The sequence below is a fragment of the Anomaloglossus baeobatrachus genome, chromosome 6 (genome assembly GCF_048569485.1).
Source record: "Anomaloglossus baeobatrachus isolate aAnoBae1 chromosome 6, aAnoBae1.hap1, whole genome shotgun sequence".
Lineage (NCBI taxonomy): Eukaryota > Metazoa > Chordata > Amphibia > Anura > Aromobatidae > Anomaloglossus > Anomaloglossus baeobatrachus.
The window spans coordinates 50,446,012-50,468,299 of record NC_134358.1 but is presented as its reverse complement, the minus strand read 5'-3'; the positions used below and the strand labels follow the sequence as shown (position 1 = coordinate 50,468,299).

At 48.0% G+C, this 22,288-nt stretch overlaps 1 protein-coding gene across 2 annotated transcripts in view; it reads left to right on the top strand.

The window, feature by feature from the left end:
* Positions 1-22,288, top strand: part of TNFRSF11B (TNF receptor superfamily member 11b) — a 70,144-nt gene that overhangs the window by 17,768 nt on the left and 30,088 nt on the right. For both annotated transcript variants that reach the window (XM_075352913.1, XM_075352911.1), the window contains exons 2-3: positions 12,508-12,865; positions 20,540-20,725. In XM_075352913.1, coding sequence (XP_075209028.1) covers positions 12,508-12,865; positions 20,540-20,725 — 544 coding nt within the window. The remainder of the gene's footprint in view (positions 1-12,507; positions 12,866-20,539; positions 20,726-22,288) is intronic.

The window sequence follows — 22,288 nt, the reverse complement described above, 5'->3', positions numbered from 1 at the left end:
GAGTGGGAGGCAGCAATTAGGTATCTCGAGAAGTTATTTATGAATGTTTTAAAAAAAAAAAAAAAAAAAATTGTTGGTTTGTTGCATTGTGGAAGACATACCCGGGCTTAATCGTGGGGTAGTTTTTGATAGTGTGACCGGTTTGGAATGGCGTGTGGCTTGTGCGGTAGGCAGTATCAATCGAGCCTTTATTGGGGGGCGGCGCCTAAAGTTGGTGGCGCTGAACTGGTGGTTTTGGTGATGCAATGGGGGTGCATCTTAACGTTCTTGGTGCTGTTTGTGGACGCTGGGATTGCGTGGAGGTGTGGTACAAGCTTTTGGTGTGTGGCGGGTCCAGGCCACGTAAGGAGTCACGTGCCCTGTCCTGTGGCGGGGGGTAGGTCTGGTCCAGAGGCGGTTGAAGGCAATGGTAACTGGACAGAGAGACACCATCTTGGTATGGTGGCTCCAGGTTCCGGGATGTTGCAGGCACGGGGTTCTGCAAAGTTGGAGGGTTAATCCGTAGGTGATTAATACCTCATCTCTGGGTCGGTGTGTTGCGGCCAGGGATACTGGGGTGAGAAGTGGTTCCTGGACTGGGCCTACTCAGGGTTGTATATTTACTGCATTGGTTACTGTGTTACCTATTGTTATTTGTTGGGGTCGCCCGTTGGACGGCGCCCCCTTGTGTTAGTATGTAAATAATAGGTAATAAAGGCTGCTGTGGCCAATTTTAAACCAAGTCACATGCAGTTCGTGTATTATTTACAGATGGTATTGGTGGGTAACACACATATAGCACGACTGGAGAATCCTTCCTCAATGGTCAAGAAAGCCATGGAACCCATAGGGTGGAGGGGCGACATGACTAGAGGGAAGGGAAGGAGTGATGGGGTTAATGGAAACAGGAATGGTTTGTTTATAAGGCAGAATAAAAGGGATTGGTGGGTAGGAGGAGTTCCCTGGAGGAAGAGGTGGGACAGTTGAGGGGTGTAAGTAAAGGACTTTGACTTACCCCCTCTCTCTTGACTTCCGGATATGGAACGATCCCCGCCCACCCTCCCTTGTGTTTAATACCGAGGGGAATTTTGTCTGGGTTGTTTCTTTGTCACAGCAGCGGGGGGTAGGTCTGGTCCAGAGGCGGTTGAAGGCAATGGTAACTGGACAGAGAGACACCATCTTGGTATGGTGGCTCCAGGTTCCGGGATGTTGCAGGCACGGGGTTCTGCAAAGTTGGAGGGTTAATCCGTAGGTGATTAATACCTCATCTCTGGGTCGGTGTGTTGCGGCCAGGGATACTGGGGTGAGAAGTGGTTCCTGGACTGGGCCTACTCAGGGTTGTATATTTACTGCATTGGTTACTGTGTTACCTATTGTTATTTGTTGGGGTCGCCCGTTGGACGGCGCCCCCTTGTGTTAGTATGTAAATAATAGGTAATAAAGGCTGCTGTGGCCAATTTTAAACCAAGTCACATGCAGTTCGTGTATTATTTACAGATGGTATTGGTGGGTAACACACATATAGCACGACTGGAGAATCCTTCCTCAATGGTCATGTACATAAGGTCTGTACGGGACCTCAAAATGACTCCAGTGCCTTGAAGATAGCCCTCTGAAAGACCTCTGATCACGGATGTTCCCCTATGTAAATACTGCGGTCAGCACTGACCATATTATATGTCAAAGAGGACTCCCTGTTTCACACCATGGACACAAAGCCTATTTCTTAACATCAGTCCAAATGTTACTAGCTGGTTACATGTCCTTGACTTTACTACAGTAGTATTATTAATCATGACATGTCACATCATTAATAATGGAAAACATTAAAAAAAAACAAAAACCCATAAAGATTCTAGGTAGGAGACTAATCAAAACTGTCAAAAAACAAAACAAATGGCCTTGTTGCCCAGGGCAACCAATCACAGCGCAGCTTCCAGGTCACCAGAGTAGTATAGAAAATGAAAGCTGAAATCTGATTGGTTACTATGGGCAACAAAGCCAGGTCCTACACTATTTTGATAGATAACCGGGTCCCATGTTTTTCATTCATCAGACAATAAAAATCCTGTATATTTAAAGAGGATCAGTCACTTGGCATAAATATGTCATATTTTTTTCCCTCTGGTGTAAGTGCTGCTGATCATCTGAATCTGGCGGGGGCGGGGAACGTTTACAGCGTTTCATTATTTTTTTTCAGTAAAAGGGAATTTGGATGCAATTTTTGTTTACCTCTAACAGCTGCTTAATGATTCGTTCCCACAATGAGGATTTGGGGAATTTTTAATGTTGCACATGTTATGTAAATTTGGTTACTTGAGGTTATTTAGTTTTGCTTTCCATTGTGGTTTTTACATGCTTTTTTATTGCGCTTTTGATGAGGCAGATTTTGTTACTTTTTTGCATGTCATGTTTTACATAAAGTTTCTTTGTTTTTGAGTTTTTGATACTTTATTGATTACATTAGTATTTAATGTGAAAACACGTGCAGTCTTTACCTGTCTAATGCAAATCTATGGGGAAAATCCATGCATAAAACTTAGCACCCCTGCATGTGACATATTTGGATTTGCTGGAGATATGATGCAGAAAACATTGCACAGCAAATCTTCTATGTGTGTACATACCCTTAAAGTACTGTATGTCCAGATGAGATGTACATTGTATGGACAAAAGTATTGTGCCCCCTCCATCGGCTTTCATAAATTCCAAATCTTAATCCATAGACATTGATGTGGAATTGGTTCCCTCTTTGCAGCTATAACAGCTCTTCTGGGAAGGTTTTCTATAAGATTTTAGAGATGCCTATGGGAACTTTTCCCCCCTTCATCCGGAATAGCATTAGTGAGGTCAGACCCTGATGTTGGATGAGAGGTTCTGGCTCACAATCTCTGTTTTAGATGTTGGATGAGGTTGAGGTCGGGGCTTTGTACGATCAATCAAGTTCTTCCACACCAAAGTCAACCAACCATGCCTTTACGGTCCTCGCTTTCTGCACTGAGGCAGAATCTTAGGGAACAGAAAAGGGCTTTCTCGAAACTGTTCCCATGTAAATGGAAGCAAAATTGTCCAAATTTGGCACAATGCAATGAGGTAGGTAAAAATTTTTTGGAAATCAAGAGTCGTCCATCAGATAAAAAGTGTGATGTCATGCTACATAACACATTTCCAGTGCTCCTGAGACTAGTGATGGCGGCTTTATACAGCTTCATCCGACACTTAGCATTGTTCTTGCTGATTTACGGTTTGGCATTGTGCTTAGAGACTTACGGCACAGAATTGTGCTTGGTGACTTAGGGCTTGGCATGGTGCTTGGTGATGTACAGCTCGGCACTGTGTTTGGTGATGTACGGCTCGGCATTGTGCTTGGTGATGTACGGCTCGGCAGTGTGCTTGGTGATGTACGGCTCGGCATTGTGCTTGGTGATGTACAACTCGGCACTGTGTTTGGTGATGTATGGCTCGGCATTGTGCTTGGTGATGTATGACTCACAATGTGCTTGGTGATGTACGGCTCGGCATTGTGCTTGGTGATGTATGACTCACATTGTGCTTGGTGATGTACGGCTCGGTATTGTGCTTGGTGATGTATGACTCACATTGTGCTTGGTGATGTACGGCTCGGCAGTGTGCTTGGTGATGTACGGCTCGGCATTGTGCTTGGTGATGTACAACTCGGCACTGTGTTTGGTGATGTATGGCTCGGCATTGTGCTTGGTGATGTATGACTCACATTGTGCTTGGTGATGTACGGCTCGGCATTGTGCTTGGTGATGTATGACTCACATTGTGCTTGGTGATGTACGGCTCGGCATTGTGCTTGGTGATGTATGACTCACATTGTGCTTGGTGATGTATGGCTCGGCATTGTGCTTGGTGATGTATGACTCACATTGTGCTTGGTGATGTACGGCTCAGCATTGTGCTTGGTGATGTATGACTCACATTGTGCTTGGTGATGTACGGCTCGGTATTGTGCTTGGTGATGTACGGCTCGGTATTGTGCTTGGTGATGTACGGCTCGGTATTGTGCTTGGTGATGTACGGCTCGGTATTGTGCTTGGTGATGTACGGCTCGGCAGTGTGCTTGGTGATGTACGGCTCCGCATTGTGCTTGGTGATGTACGGCTCGGCATTGTGCTTGGTGATGTACAGCTCGGCACTGTGTTTGGTGATGTATGGCTTGGCATTGTGCTTGGTGATGTATGACTCACATTGTGCTTGGTGATGTATGGCTAGGTATTGTACTTGGTGATGTACGGCTGCTACAGCTGCTCGGCCATGAAGCTTCCAGCGGACGCAGTGTTTGTGCTGATGTTACCAGAGGAGGTCTGGACTCTGCAGTTATGGAATCAGCAGAGCGGGGGTGACTTCTTTGCTCCTCAGCACTCAACCCCCCGCTCTGTAACGTTACGGGGTCTCTCCACTTTGTAGCTGAGTTTCTGCCGTTCCTTCCACTTCTCAATAATATCACTCACAAGTGAAAGTGGAATATTAAAGAGGGAATGAACGTCATGAACGCACTTGTTACACCAGTGGCTCCTATTACGGGACCGCGCTGGTATGTGTGAGCTCTGCACCATTAGTCATGTTTTATGAAATGCCAGTAAAGGCAGACGGCATGGCGGAGGGACGGATTTTCTTCATTGAAGGTGATGAGATTGAAGGAAAAACCTGATTTGAATGATTAAGAAAATGTCCTAATACTTTTCTCTGTATAGTTTATGTTCAGTGAAAAAAATGTATGATGAATCTGCAGCAGAATCTACACGTTACATGCAGAATTCACTTTGATTTTGCTGTGGATTTGTATTGGCTTTTACCTTATGCTTTGTAAAGATTGAGATCAAATATTATATCTACATATCACATATTCAAGTCTGCAATCCATTATCTGCGCAGTATTTTTTAAATAACACTTTGTAAGATCTTATCCACAAAGCTGCAACCATAAGATTTGTGCACAAGACATCCCATAGACACCAGCGTATCCACCTGTTTCTAAAACATAAGAAGCATCAGGAAAACATCACTTTCCTGACGTCATTTCTTGTGGCTTTGCCACCAACATATTATTAAAAAATATTCCATATATAAAATTGTGTCAGCTTCTAAGTGGAAGCCGCCAGAAGGATCGAGCGGTCATTTTTTGTTTGCCACTTCATGGCTTTCAAAACTTGAATCAATTAAAAGCAGTGACAAAAGATGGAGTAGGTGCACAACAAGTCGTTTTGATATTGCTGTGTATGATGATCATTCCTTTTGGCTTTTCTTTAGCATTTTTTCAGGTGGGTTCCAGGCGGAATTTCCCAGAAAAAAAAATAGAAAACAATTGCACATACCCTAAAATGCTGCATTTTTTCTTGATGGAAATTCTGAATAATATTTGCCATGTGTGAACATAGCAGCAAGGCATCTCATAGTTATGAAGACAGAGATACAAGTGAATGGGTCTATGGAGGGTCTCCATGTGAATAGTTGGCTAATCGCTATAGTCAACAGCGTTGAGTTTGCAGTGTCACTGTCAAAACTCGTCAATTGGCATGGCAGCATCAGACGCTGTTCACACTACAGATTCTGACACTCTAACCAATACCCTAGTTTCTCTGGAGTTTCTGAGCTATACAGACAGGCTCGGCCATAGACCAGCTGCAAGCTCATTCATTGTCAGGCTACCAAGAGTTAACCTCTGCTAGCCTGCTGGTTACCTCTGGGATCACATGTTGTTGGAGACCTATCACATTTGCTCCTTGCCTTTTTAAGATGGTGCAATCTGTCTACCCACGCCGACTATAGTTTATTGCTGTGTTGGTCTGTGTGCTGTTGTGTCCAAGTCCAGCTGATGATTGTTTTGCTTTGTGCTTTGAGTCGTTGTGGAGTTCACACGTCAGCTTGTTGTTTTCTATCTGCTCTCATTTTCCTCCTTACCTCTTATTGTTTTATACATCTGTGTATGCAAGCTGTGAGATAGAGTTTTTGTTTCCCCTGTTTGTCTATCTCTGAAGATTTAATCACACTCCTATCTCGGCCCTGCCCTGGGGTAGGGGGTATAAGATCAGGACTAGTCAGGAGAAGGGCCAGGGAGGCGGCTCAGAAATCCTCACCTTCAGAGGTAACTCTGAGAACAGGGATATCTGGGGCCCCATAGCCTGAAGGCCAGTCTAGGAGCCTCTGTTCCCAGGATTCTCCATAACTCATGTGACAGTCACATTGCAAGATTGTATTCCCATGGCATCACATTAGGACCAATGATCTACCATGAATGCAACACGAAATTGCAAATGTTTATAGATGTGTTTGATTTTCTGTCTCCGGTTGCAAGTTGCGCGAGAATTACTTGCCATTGATGTTAATGTACTGTATATCGAATGGAATTGCAACTTGCATGCAACTTGTCTGCGATTTGACTTTTGACCCCCAAATCGCAAAGTCACACATGGCAAGTCACAGACAAGTTACACAAATGTTTTTGGTTGCACAAGTTATCATAGAATTGTTTTGTAGACAACACAAGCCCCCTGTAGCTCCAGCCTTAAAGCGCACCAATCACCAGAATTTTCCTATATAACCTAAATCCAGTGGTATACTGGCACTATCAGGCTGGTTCTATACATACCTTTAGTTGTCAGGTAGGATGTTTAGGTTTTGAAACACAAGCAAGTAAAGTATGTAAAATGAGCAGCTTTTTGAGTGGCAGCAGCTGCCGATCAGCTGATAGCTGGGTGTGGGTATTCATATTGATTCCCGCACCCCAGCCTGTCCGTCCTCCTCATTATTTATGCTAATTCTATTATAGAATCGTTTTACTAACTGACTAGAAGGACCTGTGCTGATGTCAACCCAGGTGACCAGAAGGGGCAGGGCCTTAGCCAACATAGCTGATACTGGGAAGCACCACTACTTTTCTGTTCTCTGAGGCCCCACCCCTTCTGGTCACATGGGTATGACATCAGCACAGGGCCTTCCAGTCAGTTAGTAAAATTATTTTGTAATAGAATTAGCATAAATAACAGATAGGGATGGACAGGCAGAGGGGGCAGGAATCACTATAAATACCCATCGCAGCTATCAGCTGATCGGCAGCTGCTGCCACTCAAGAAGCTGCTCATTTTACAAACTTTACTTGCTTGTGTTTCAAAACCTATACATCCAAGCAGACAACTAAAGGTATGTATAGAATCAGCATGATCGTGGCAGTATAGCACTGGCCTTAGGTTATATAGGAAAATCCTGGTGATTGGTGCGCTTTAAGATGGTTAACAATAACTAGTAAAAGACCCCACCAGTACTAAAAAACTATCTGGTTGACAGCTGAGCTCACAGCCTATTAAACATATGGTAATTAAAAAATGTGGGATCCATAATTTAAAGGGCAAAAAATGACTCACCCACAAACGCATGTGTAATAAAGCTGCGGAAGTTCCTCTTCACATAAATTATTGAATGTGGCCGTTATAATATATAACAAACAAGCAGAACGTAACGTATTATATCAGAATAAGAGGCTCTGTCTTCATCACAAAAAGAAACTTCCCAACTCCCCAGAAAAATGGAGAACAGATATTATTAATCTGGAATGTATTATTAATGATTTACTTCCTACTGGCCGGGTTCTGATCACTGCGTATAACCAAACCTCAAATGAACAGCAAAGTGGTTTTTCCTAGAAATGCGTAGGAACAAAGCAGGAAAGCAGAGTTTACCACAAAGTAAAAATAGCTGCACACGGCTGGATTGGAATCCATAGGAGGACATTTTTTAACAATTTTTCAGGCATTTAGGCAGCTGTAAAAAAAAAAAAAAAAACTCCATAAAAAACTGTATGCACATATTCTTACTGGCAATTCACTCTGGGAAAAAATATAGTGCAAGTGAAACTTGAAACTCATGGGCCCCAATGTAAAATCTCCAACATGGCTTCCAACTAATACTACTGCTCTTTTCATATGGGTCAAAGGGAGCTTAATCCCTGCATTTGCTATAGTTGACTGGGGCTTTAATTTATCAGCCATAGACAGCAGCACTCCTTGACCATTTCTTCATAGCCAAACTTTTATTTTTGTCATGCGCTATAATAGGATGCTCCTAGATTGGCCCTCAGGTTAAGGGGCTCTGGCTGTCCCTTAACCCAGAGTTAAGAGGTCTAGGCCACCAGCCAAGTCCTGCTCCAATACCCTCTCTCCCGCATCCTCGGAGTGATTAATCCCACACAAAGAGACAGCCTGGGAAAACCAAAACTCCGTGATTTTTTCCTGAAGAAGGAGAATTTTGTCTAAGAAACGCGTAGAAATAAATCACTGTCTCTGTACACATTAGACTAATGTTGGCTGAACCCCCCCCCCATATTAGCTCTTAAGCGGGCTTTACATGCTGCGACATCGCTAGCATTTGCTGGCAATGTCGAGCGCGATAGCACCAGCCCCCGTCGTACGGCCGATATGTGGTGATCGCTGCCGTAGCGAACAGTATCGCTACAGCAGCATCACACGCTCTGCGACATTGCTCTGACCTGCGAACCGCCTCCTTTCTAAGGGGGCGGTTCGTGTGGCGTCACAGCGACGTCACACGGCAGGCGTCCAATAGAAGCGGAGGGGCGGAGATGAGTGCGACGTAACATCCCGCCCACCTCCTTTCTTCCGCATTGCTGGTGGAGGCAGGTAAGGAGATGTTTGTCGCTCCTGCGGTGTCACACACAGCGATGTGTGGTACCCCAGGAACGAGGAACAACATCGCTAATGTGCCGCCCCGTACTCGGCAGCCGAGCCGCTTGGGTCTGGACCTTCAGTGGGTGGCTCGAGGGTCTCTGGACCCGAGGGTCCTGCGGTCACTCCGATCAAAAAGGGGTTGGCGGTGTGGGGATGTAGGTGTACGGTTGGAGAGGTGTTTAAGTTCGTGACGCCACCCACGGGATGTGGTGAAGGTGGACACCACCGCTGCAGTTACGGGGCACATGGGGGAGATGTTGCGCAGAAAGTTGTTAACCCCTCCATGGGTAGGGATGGTGGCCCCAGGATCCGTTGGAGGAAGTTGGGTGGTGCAGGGAGATGGGCAGCCAGAGGGCACTGATGTACTCACTATTAGTAAACACACAAGTCTCTGGTAAACCAAGGTGATGGTGGTCGGTGCCCGCAGCTGGCTGCAGTCTGATCCCCCACCCAGTTGGTGGTCTCTGCCTTTCTCCTACACCTGTTTTGTGATGGTGGACTACCTGCGCTTGCAACTTCAGGAGTCCGCTCCCTGGCTTGTGGTCACCTGAGGAGCCCTTTTGCCCGCAGACCCTGGCACGTGGGATCTCTCTGCCGTGGCGGTGGCTTTCTATCTCCCTCGTTGGGCTGTTGCCTTCAGTTGGGACTTTGGGTGGGACAGGACCTCTAGTCCTGGCCGCAATCAGTTAATTAGCTAGCCCCCAGTAGCTTCTGGATCTAGCTTCAGGGTCTGAGTACCCACCTTTGTGCTCCGGTTTCCGAGTCGGTTCCCCAGGTCGGTACCGGCGGGCCACTACCCTGTCCCGGTCTACCACGGTTCCACCGAGCCGTCTTCCCGACTCCTGCAGACAGAGGCCTCCGTCTGCCTCCTAGCCAAAGGTACCCGGGCTCCTACCCTGGCACCTGTCAGTCTGCTACAGGCCTGACACACAGGCCTGACCTCCTCTACTGAACTCTCAAACTGAACTACTGTCTTTTTCCGCCTCAGGCCATCCGAACTCCTCGGTGGGCGTGTCCAACTGCCTGGCTCCGCCCCCTAGTGTGTCCATCAAGCACTGAGAGGGTGACTAGTGTTTAAATGTTTGGCTGCTGTCACCTTGTTAGGGGACTGGTGTAATGCGGGGCCCTATCTGTGACTACCTGGCCCGTCAAGGGCGTCACACTAATAAGCAGAAAATGATTTTTTGTTTCAGGACGACCTTTCCGCGGCAAACGATTTTGACCGATTTTGCGATCGTTTAAGGTCGCTCATAAGTGTCACACACTGCAATCTCGTTAATGAAGCCGGATGTGCGTCACAAACACCGTGACCCCAACAATAATTCATTAACGATATCGTAGCGTGTAATGCCCGCTTTAGTCTAATCTGTAATGTGTATGAGGGTTCCGGCCACCTGATGGTCAAAAGAGATGTTGATCGTGTCTGTTTGATTTCAGACTGACAATCACATTATTCTCCCAGAGTTAAGCCTCTGGCTTTCTCAATAAGAACAAAAGAGCAGTCGGCCAAACGAGCACTCCTCCTGTGTAAAGGAGAAATGGGTGAGATGACTGTCGGCCAAACAAGCACTCCTGTGTATGAGAGAGTCGGGGGAGATGGCTTTTGGTCAAACGAGCACTCATTTGTTTGGGAGAGTCAGGTGAGATGGCTATTGGCCAAACGAGCACTCCTGTGTATGGGAGAGTCAAGTGAGATGGCTGTTGGTCAAATGAACACTCCTGTATATGGGAGAGTCGAGAGAGATGGCTGTTGGCCAAACAAGTGCTCCTATGTATAGGTGTTGGGTGAGACGGCTGTTGGCCAAATGAACACTCCTGTTTAAAGGAGAGTTGTGTGAGATGGCTGTCGGCAAAATAAGTGCTCCTGTGTATGGGAGAGTCAGGTGAGATGGATGTCAGCCAAACAAGCACTCCTGAGTATGAGAGAGTCGGGGGAGATGGTTTTTGGCCAAAGGAACACTTGTTTGTATCGGAAAGTCAGGTGAAATGGGTGGGACAAAGGAGCAGTCCTGAGTATGGGAGAGTCGGGGAGATGGTTGTCGGCCAAACGAACACTCCTGTGTATGGGAGAGTCGGGGAGATGGTTGTCGGCCAAAGCATCTTTCTGCCAACAGCCATCTATTGTGTGTGGTCAACATAGTAATAAGTTTGCTAGAAAGGAGCACCAATATGCCCAATTAGATACACCAATGTGTTCCAATATTTTGGCAAAAACATCATAGTTTGTAAGTAACCCAACCCAGAGAAGGTGTAATCAAATATTCCGTTGGCGTTATAAATTAATATAAGGTGGGCACTATGAGTTGACTCTTATTTGGATCACCTATTTAGAGGAAATACTATAAATCTGGGTCCCTGGGCAATGAAAAAGGTAGCATCCCCTTACTAGCCATTTTAGACAGATCTTGTACATTCAGACTGATAACATCATATAGTAACAAGATAGTACATCCATATAAAGTAAACATAATATAACCACACAGTGCCCACATAATATGCAGGAAAAATAAAATGTTTCCTTTGAGGGCACTTGTAACACTCCGCGCTTGGCTGCAGCCAAGCCGCTTGGGTCCGGGCTTGTTGGTGGGTGGCTCGAGCGCCTCCGGACCCGGGGTCACTTCGCTCTGAAAGGGGATGCTGGCGCTTTTGGTGGGGGTTAGGTAGGTGCACGGCCGGAGCCGCGCTTGAGTTTGTGATGCAACCCACGGGATGTGGTGAAGGTAGACACCACCGCTGCAGTTACGGGGCACCCGGGGGAGTTGGTAGTGCAGCAAGATGTTAACCCCTCCGTGGGCAGGGATGGTGGCCCTGGGGCCCATTGGGGATAGCTGGGCGATGCGCAGCCAGATGGCACTGTTGTACTCACTGTTATTGACACACACAAGTCTCTGGTAAACCAAGTTGATGGTGGTACGTGCCCGCAGCCAGCTGCGTCTGGTCCCCCACCCGGTTCGGTGGTCTTGGCCTTTCTCCTGCACCGTGTTGTGTATTTGGGCTGCCTGCGCTTCAGTGACGGGAGTCCGCTCCCCGGCTTTGAAAATGTCGGGAGAGCCCTTTTGCCCCCATACGCTGGCCCATGGGATCTCTCTGCCTGTGCGGTGGCTTTCTATCCCCCTCGGTGGGCTGTTGTCTTCAGTTGGGACTTGGGTGGGAAAGAATCAGTCCAGACTGCAATCAGTTAATTAACTCAGTCCAGTGGATTCTGGACCTCGTTTCAGGGTCTGAGTACCCCCCTGTGTGCTCCAGTTTCCGAGTCGGTTCCCCGGGTCGGTACTGGCGGGCCACTACCCTGTCCCAGTCCACCACGGTTCCACCGAGCCATCTTCCCGGCTCCTGCAGGCTAAGACCACCGTATGCCTCCTAGCCAAAGGTGCCCAGGCTTCAACCCCGGCACCTGTCAGACTGTCACAGGCCTGTGCTATAGGCCTGACCTCCTCCACTGCTCAACACTCAAACTCATCTGTCTCTGTTTCCTGCTTCAGTCCCTCTGAACTCCTCGGTGGGCGTGGCCAACCACCTGGCTCAGCCCCCTGGTGTGTCCATCAAGCACTGAGAGAGGTGACTAGGTTTTAATGGTTGGCTGATGACACCTTTTTGGGGGACAGATGTAGTGCGGGGGTCTATCTGTGACTACCTGGCTAGTCCAGGGCATCACACACTTAAACTAGAATCCCATAGATTGGTTCAATGTCCACCAATAAAATCTAATAAAAAATGTTATTTAGATAGTGCTAACGTATTCCGCAGCACTTCACAATTGCTAATTATTTCCGACTATAAAACAAATGCGTTCATTTTATATATTTTTTTTCTTATATTTTAGGTGTTTCATGTCAGTATTACAGCAGGAAATTCTCCAAAATACACCCATTATGACCCGTACATACATATTGAGTTGCAATGTGACCAGTGTCCGCCGGGGACTTTTGTTAGGCACGACTGCACGGCTGAGAAGAGGACGGAGTGTGCACCTTGTCCTTCCAAATATTTTACCAGTGAATGGAACTCCTTCAAGGACTGTCAGTACTGCAGTACCGTCTGTAAGGAGCTGCAGGTCACCACACAAGAGTGTAGTAGCACCGGCAACAGGATATGTGAGTGCGTTGATGGCTATTTTTTGGATGTAGAATTCTGCTCGCCGCACACGGCATGCCCATCTGGTTACGGAGTAGTTCAGCAAGGTGTGTATTCATTTTTTTTATTATTAATTGGTCAAAAGGCATCTTGAGTTGGATTTCAGAGTTCTCCTTTTTAAAAGGGAAAAATAGTTCAGAATTTGTTTAAAGGATAAAAAACTAATGCTCTCCTTGCAGATTTCCTGCTGTTTTTTTCGAATGTTGCCTGGTCCACTGATGGTCTTTACCTCCTGCTGCAGTGATGACTTTCCTGCTCATGTGACTGCTGCAGTCAATCACTGGCTGCAGGGGTGATCCATCACAGCCAGTCATTGGTAGGAGGAAGTAGACATCCCAATAGGTCGACCAGACAACAGCTACACAAGAAGAGTGAGGATCTAAAGGCGGCATTACACGCTACGATTTATCTGACGATATGTCGTCGGGGTCATGGATTCCGTGACGCAGATCCGGCATCGTTAGCGACGTTGTTGCGTGTGACACCTACGTGCGACTCCGAACGATCGCAAATAGGTTGAAAATTGTTGATCGTTGACACGTCGTTCAGTTTCAAAATATTGGTCATCGTTTGGAACGCAGCAGACATATTGCTACGTTTGACACCCTGCAAACGACGAACAACATCCACACGGCCGCCTTGGTCAAACAATATATCGCTGAATGATTTTGCGTCGTTTGTGGGATGTGTACGTGTGACCGCTAATAAACGACCTATGAGCGATCTCGGCAAATCGTAACTACGATCTGGGCGTGTCACATCGCTAACGAGATCGTCAGATAAATCGTAGTGTGTAAAGCGGCCTTTAGAGATGAATATTGCTTCTTTTGTTGCTTTTAGCTCTTTCTGAGTATTTCGAAAGATGTTACCTAGCAAACAGCCCTTTTACTGGCAAATCCATGGGTAGTTTCCAATTCAGAATGGTTGAAAAAATAAATACTTTTTATCTTAAAGTAGCATGAATTTGAAGTAATGATAAAAAAAGAAGACAGGGTGTGCCGACGCTGTGGAATACCATCTTCACCAGTGCCACAGTAGGATTCCATAGCTTGGCACAAACCACTGAGATGTGAAGCTAACAGACTTGTTCCTTTAATGTGGTTTCATATTTTATCAGCCAAACCAGAAATAAAATGTTCCATATTTATACAGACGCACAACTCAACATTTCACAGTGTGCCCTTTGGTGTGATGAAATGTGTTTTCGATTTGCCGTGTAGCTTGGGGCTTTGGGCTGAATGTAATTATATGCTGTGGACCTGGGTACAAGAGAGGGAAATGTTTCAGCACTTACAGAACATTTACCAGGTAAACGGATGACTGCAGAGACTACATTATAATGTGCAAATTATATACTACGCCAAATGATCTACTGTTAAAGGGGTTGTCTCATCATTAATTTCAATGATTGACCATGAACGTGTCACGGGTAACAAGAAGTAAGTGCACCGAGACTGACCCTCAGAATAGGGGTCCTAAACTATCCCTTATTCCAGAGGTAAGCTTGATGGTAGTCACGTCTGGACCGCCAGCGTAGCCCTAACTCCTGAGCAGCCCTGGTCTAACACCCCCTCTCCCCCACCCCCGGCAGGGGCAGGAAGGGCAGGAACAGGAGTAAAGAATCTCACAAATATCGACAGACAGGGTAAAACCAAAGCTCAAACTCAATGCAAGCACACACAGGGGAAAACAATACATGCTCATGGAGAAATAAAGTACAGGGAGGAAATAAACAAGGATATTTCCACAGCACACCCAATTGCATACAACAGTTCACCAATAACTGGATCTCCACACACAAAGACCAGTATCGCTGGAGCAAAACTAGAACTATCTTCGGCATGCGAGGCTAGGTTCCACCACTTTTTATAAGGCAGAGGCAGCTGTGATAGGACATCAGCAACCTGTGACCCCCAACAACAATTCCCCAGCCAGGAATTAAATCCTGCTAAACCGAGGACCAGAGAACACTAAACAGTCAACGCCCAACTCTGGCTGAGCAACTAAGGAGCATCAGGTTGCCTGCCAGACTCTGCAATGTGAACAGTCTGGAGTCACCATGACATCTACTGAGTAAGGGGCATTACACTGCAAGACAGAATGTCAAGCTGAGACAAGCTGTCACAAACCAAGACAAGTTGATAGAAAGCCCAAGAACTGAACCAGAAGAACTGAACTGGAACTTAGTCACAGGGCAGACTGGAATATGAAGACAGAAACACAGCATGATCACAGGGCTAGAACATGGACAAGGGTTGGAAAATGGCCACTTGACCAGCAGAACACTGAAATTTGGTCAAAAAGCAGACTGGTGTGTGGAGACATGACCGTGGTCATAAGACAGACTAGAGTGTTAACACAGAACTTGAGGATGGCCAGAGAACTGGGACGTAGTCACAGGGCAGATGAGAGCATGGAGAATGGACCAAAGCATGAACAGAGCACTGAAATGTATTCAGAGAAAACTGGAGTGTGGAGACAAGACTTAAGCATGGTTAGAGGACTGGAACATGGTCACAGGGTAAAAAATATTATGGAGGCTTAACTGTAGTATGCATGGACAGAGACAGGAATATGTTCACAAGGCAGACTAGAGCATGGAGGAAGGAATGGAGCTTGGTAAGAGGACTGGAACATAGTCACATTGTAGGCTAGAACATAGAGGTAAGAATGGTGCATGGTCAAAGGACTAAAACATGGTAAAAGTGTAGATTACAGCTTTGAAACAGGACTGGAATGTGGTCACAGGGCAGAATAGACTACAACTTGATTATCGCATAGCCAGAGACTGGATTTTGCTCACAGGGTAGACTAGAGGATGGAGGTGTGGCGCCCTGGACAAGCCAGGTCGTCACAGGTACTGCAACAACACACCCCACACCCCGGTTAGGCACATCAGTCACACACAAATCCTTGTTGCCTCCCTCCAGGGGCTGATGTCCACACCAGGTGGGGTGGAGCCAGGCGGTTGGCTCCACCCATCGAGGAGTACACAGTCGGGAAAGGAGTGCAGTTGAGTTTAGGGAAGTGGTAGTAGAGGAGCAGACTGACCGTGTCCGGGTACGTGGCCCGGGCACATACAGCAAGGTTGGCAGACGGTGGTGGCCGTCTGCAGGAGAGGCCTATCGACGCGGAACCGTAGGGCCGGGGTTGGGCGGTGGCCCACCGGTACCGAACCGGGGAGCAAAGAAAAGCCAGCACCATTCGGCAGGGCCTACGGACCTCAACCAGGCTTGGAGTCGCCGTTAAACCGGTCAAATCCGTTAGCGACGGGAACCTCCGGGGTTTCCCAGCAGCAAAGACCCGATTTAAGGCAACCATCCAAACCATGAAGGGAAATACAGTCACCGCCAAGGCTAAAATTCCCAGGGCCAGAGCCTGCGAGCAAAAGGAGCTCCTCTGGCGCCTATCTAAGCTGGGGAGCGGGTTACCAGTGGGAAGCCATCGGGGCCGAAAACACACTACAGGTGCAGGGAAAGGCAGTCACTGCCAACCTACCGGGAGTGACCACCGCAGCCGGCTGCGGGACCCGTCCATCCAGCCGTTTGTTTTACCAGAGACTCCGTATACGTTATTGGCTGAGTGAGTACCACCGTGCCATCTGGCACCGCGCTGCCCCCGCGACCCTGCACCTCACCAAACCCTGCCATCCACATTTCAGTCACCTCACCGGGCCCCGGGACCACCAAACCCCCCCTACCCAGGGAGGGGAAAGAAACCTCTCGGCTGCTCCCTGTCATCGCTCCCGGGATCCCCGTCCACAGCAGCAGTGGTGTCCCAACCTCACCACAAACCGTGGGTGGCGTCACGGACCGACTTCCCAAACCCCAACAACTATCCTATCCCCCCTTTCACTCACGGGCGAGGAGTGCCGCTCGAGTCCCTGGATCCGGCCCACCGCTCGAGCCACGGAGCAGCAAGCAGCAGGCAGCAGCAGTGCCGGACCTGAGCGTGGTGAGCGCAGCGCCCCCTCCCCGCCCGCGACAGAGGCATGTCTGGAGCATGGTCAGGGAACTGGAACATGGTCACATCATAGACCAGAGGATGGAGACCTGACTGGAGCATGGTCAGGGGACTGGAACATGGATATATTGTAGGCTATAACATAGAGGCAAGAATGGTGTATGGTCAAAGGACTGAAACTTGGTAAAAGAGTAGGCTACAGCTTGGAAACAGGACAGGAATGTGGTCACAGGGCAGAATAGACTGTGGAGACTTAACTGTAGCATGGCCAGGGTCTGGATTTTGTTCACAGGGTAGACTAAAGGATGGAGGCATGTCTTGAGCATGGTCATCGGACTGGAACATGGTCACATTTTAGGCTAGAACATAGACATAAGAATGGTGCATGGTGAAAAGTGGTCTAAAACATGGTAAAAGGATAGACTACTGCTTGGAAACAAGACTGGAATGTGGTCACAGGGCAGAATGGACTGTAGAGACATGACTTTAGCATAGCCAGGGACTTGATTTGTAGCGCCCTGGAAAACCAGGTAGATACACATATAGGCCCCCGCAGAACACCATTCCCACACAGGGTTAAAACAGCTGACCTGAAACCCTAGTCACCCCCCTCAGGGAAGGACTGACATACCAGTGGGCAGGACCAGGCAGAAAGGAAACGCCCACCTAGGGGTCTAGAGAGCCTGGGGCGGGAAAACAGAGTTTAGATGAAGTTCAAGTTTAAATTTGGAGTGGAGGTCCTAAGTCGACAGGTGCCAGGGTCGGAGCCCTGACACCTTGGCTAGGTGGCAGACGGTAGCCAGAGTCTGCAGGAGGCAGGATGATGACTAGGTGGATCCGAGGTGGACCGGGACAGGGTTGGAGCCCGCCGGTACCGACACCGGAGAACCGACCTGGAAACCGTGTGCACAGAGGGGGTACTTGGACCCTGAAGCCAGGATCGGCACCAACGGTCTAGCTAATTAACCAATTGAGGGCAGGATTTTAGGTCCTGTCCCAACCTAAGTCCCGAAAAGTAGACAACCACCCACTGAGAGGGATAGGGCAACCGCCAGGGCCCGTAAATCCCAAGGGTCAGGGTCAGACAGGCACGGCTCCCAACCAAAGGACCGGGAGCGGACTCACGTGTTTCAAGCTGGGAAGTCCTACCTACAAAACACTGAGTGCAGAGGAGAAAGACTTTGACTTCCAGCCCGGGTGTGGGATCAGATACACCCGTCTGAGGCAGCCAGCCACCATCACCTTGGTTTACCACAAGACTTGTGTGCTTTATTTGACCGTGAGTAACATCCCCGGCCTGGCTGGGTGCGCCGGCCCCTGCAATCACCCTCCTCAGCATAGAGACACTGGGCACCGGGACATCCATCCCTACCCACGGAGGGGTTAACATCCAGCTGCCAGATCATCACCCTGGAAGTTTCACACACCGTGGGTGGCGTCACAGACATTTTTGCAAACAACCCCGTATAAATACGCCCCCCCCTTTATTCGGAGTGTCCGCGCGACCACCTGGGTCCGGAGAACCCCTCGAGCCGTACCGTAGATCCGGATCTGAGCAGAACTGGCTGCTGGCACGGGGGCGGCACAGATTTTTTGCACAAGGTACACTAGAGGATGGAGACTTGACCGGAGCATGGGCAGAGGTCTGGGACATGGTCAGAGTGTACACGAAAGCATGGACACAAGATGAAGCATGGTCAAAGGACTGCAACATGGTCACATGTTAACTAGAGCATGGACACAGGATTGGAATATAGTCACAGGACTGGAATGAGGTCATGAAGCAGGAACCATTGATCCATGACTGAACTTTGAGCTATGACTGGCGGGAATGGGGTCACAGGACTGAAACCAAACAAATTGGAATATGGTCACAGGAATGGTATCAATATGGTAAGGATCACAGGACTGGAGCGTGATCACAGTCTGGAATAGAAAGCAAAGAACTGACTCATGGCCGCTGTGCAACCAGGAACAGACTAAGATCATGGTGACCAGGCCAGGAGTTTACAGGTGCCAGATGGCTTTAGGCAGAGACAAGGCAGAAACTGGAAGACAACCAAAATTAACCGGGAACACGAAGACCAAGGAACAGTCCAGAATCTCTGCAGCCTAGAAGAGTAACTGTCCCCATTTCAAAAGTGACCACTTTTGACTTATTTTATTCCACGCTTCTGTGAAGCCCCACAGGTGTTGTGTCGGTGCATTACCTTCAGGGACTCCACTCGGCTGGATCTGTCTGGTCACAGGTAGGAAACCTTTGTAGTTTGTCGTGACGCCACTCTCAGATTTGCGGTCAGTGGGGGACCGCCACTGCAGGTTGAGGGTCGCCTGGGGCTGATGGTGTGTGCAGTTAGTTGGAATAGCCTCCTGAGAGTGAGGCAAGCCCCAGGGCCCTGTGTAGATGCGTAGTACCACAAGGCGCAGAATAACTCCACACAGGCAGAATGTCTTTCAGGGTTTTTACTCACTTCAGGTGGCAGGGTGAGTAACCCGGGCGTAGCTGGGATGAACCAGGCGGGAACCAGGTGTCCTTCAGGCTGACTTGTGAGGGTGACTACTAACTCGCCTTCCTTAGCCCTTGGTGGTTTGGGGTGACCCCGACTTTGAGTCCCTATGGGGGTCACCCAGGGAAGTTGCTGAAGCCTCACTCCCCTTCGTTCGCCGTGTGCTTGTTGCCTGGGCCAGATCACTCCAGCTTCTTGCCTCCTGTGAGCTATGGGCCCTAACTGTGGCTACGTGGCTGCGGCTTTTTGTGGTGTTGTGGCGTGGGCTTTGAGAGCCCCACACCGGCAGGTTTAGCAAAAGAAAGCTGGATCTATCTCCGCTTCGGGATCTGCCGCCCGTTTGGGCCTGGTACTCTCTAGCAGTCTCCTTACTTCCCACTCCGTGCCCTCTCTTTAGCTGAAGATGGATTTCGGGTAGCACTCCTAGTTGACCGTTCTCCCCCGTCAGTAGCCACTGCGTGGGCGCTGTTAGACAGCAACAGCCCCACAGGTCTGCTCCTCACTGAGCCCTATGGAGTTCTGCTCTAACTGACTCACTGCCCCTCCTCTCCTGTTCTTGCCTACGCCACCTAGCAACCAGACTCTCTTACCACACCCCTTGAGAGGAGATGGAGGCTTTTGGCCCCCTCCACTATTCCAGTGAAGGTCAAGGCTTTTCCCCCTCCTGGGATCCCCAGGGGTCCTCTCATGGGTACATGTGTGAGACCTGATCACTATGCGCCTGTGTTCCACACCCCGGTCAGCCTTCTGGATTACCTGTATTGTACTGTCCCCAGCATGGGTGCAGTACTCAGTGGTGCCTGACCAGGTCAGGGGCGCCACACTTCCAAGAAAAAGGCCATAAAAATCAGCACTAAAATAAGGGGCCGAAATCTCTGGAACCATGTGTCAGATGTACAAAAAAAGCTGAATACTTAAGGGAGCAGCGAGAATAAAGAAAGAGCAAAAACTGGTCACTTTTGACCTGTCGACAGGTCCTTTTTAAGGCAGATATCACTCTTCTGCAAAGTCCTTCCGTAATAACATTTTGAGATGTTTGCAACTATGCATTATTCCTCAGATTAGCACCAGTAAAAAGTTTAATTCTCCAGCAGGATCTGTCTATGGATGGCTGCTCCATTACGTGAGGATATACCCAATTTTTGGACAGTTTTTAACATTGTTAGATACTAAGCACTTAATCCTTTCCCTAAAGATATTTATTAAGATCTTTATTTGTACCGTAGTTAATTCCAACATTTGTGTTTTCAGGGACTCCTGACAGGGACACCATTTGTTCTGAATGTCCAAAGGGGACGTTTTCAAACACAACTTCATCCACAGCTCCATGTCAGACACGAACAAACTGCAGAAAGCTGGGTCGCAACGTGCTGCACAAAGGAAGCTCGACCCATGACACGGTGTGTAAAGAAGAACCTGCCTTCTCATGTGAAATAGGTAAAATACAATCAATATGTGTGTCTTTAGAATGTAGTATTATAGTAATTATATTCTTGTATATATGGGCAGCATTAGGCTATGTCCGCACGCTGCGTTCTTGATTTGACAAAAAAATGCACCCTCTGGCAGACTTGACAACTGTAAACAATGCGTTCGAGAAAACAAACGCACCAGGCTCTTCCCGTTGCCCTGGCAATTGGTGTAATAAGGAGTTAATGGCAGCCCACAGCACCCACTAGGTCCTAGATTAGTTATAACAGTCATCTATGAGACCCCGCCCCATCACTAATCTGTAAGTGAAAGTAAATAAAAACATATACACCCAAAATCCTTTATTTGGAATAAAATACAAAAAACAACCTCTTTCACCATTATGTATTATAGTAGTTATATTCTTGTACATAGGAGCAGTATTATAGTAGTTATATTCTTGTACATAGGAGCAGTATAAGGCTATGTGCGCACGTTGCGTAATTACATGCAGTTACGCTGCGCTTTGTAGCGCAGCGTAACTGCATGCGTCCTGCGTCCCCTGCATAATCTATGGAGATTGTGCAGGGGCCGTGCGCACGTGGCGTCTTAGAGCGCAGCGCTTCGGCTGCTGCCCGAAGCGCGAGTTCTAAGAAGTGACATGTCACTTCTTCCGTGCGCTTTGCCGGCAGCCCCTGCTCTGTCTATGGCAGGAGCTGCATGCAGAGCGCACGTTCTCTGCCGGCACCATGCGCTTCAGAACGGAGCTTTTCAGCTGCGCTCTGAAGCGCACCTTTTAGGTGCAGTGCAGAGCGCACACGTGCGCACATAGCCTTAGGCTATGTGCACACTGAAAAAAAACGCACCCTCTGGCAGAGGGGACAATTGTAAACAATGCGTTTTGTTAAAATAAACGCATTTAAAACGCATGCGTTTTCCATGCGTTTTTTTAGGTGCATTTTTTAAGACTTTTCAGTGATTAATAAAGTTGGTTGAACACAGACCTTAGGAAAGAAAACCTGTGATGTCATTTCCTTCTCCACATTCTCTACATTCTCCAAGAAAAGCATTGAAGGATTGATAAATGGAGAGATGGAAATAAAAGATAGATAAGAACTTAAAGAGGTAACAACAAAACGTGGACCCCACAGGTTGTTTTCCAATTTCTTGTGAGCGCAGGGACACCCCACATGTGGCCAAAAACCTCTGTTTGGATAAATTGGAGGGCTTGGAATGGAAGGGGCACCATTTGAATTTTGGAAAAGTTGAAATAAATTGCGCGCACCATGTCACATTAGCAGGGCCTCTTGGGTACCTATACAGCAGAAACCCCCAACAAGTGACCCCATTTTGGAATCTGTACCCCTCAAGGATTTTATTCAGGAGTATAGTAAGCATTTTGAATCCACAACTTCATAAAAATGTTGCTGTAGCAACAATATTCTCACTGTTGGGCTATGTGATCCAGCGACACGGCGTCTAGTACACACTGTCAGCCTTCCTACAGAGATCTGGGTGTTGTCCATAGGAAAACACAGCTGCCCATGCCCACGATTTGGGTTCAGGCTGCTGTGGACGTTAGCTCTATTC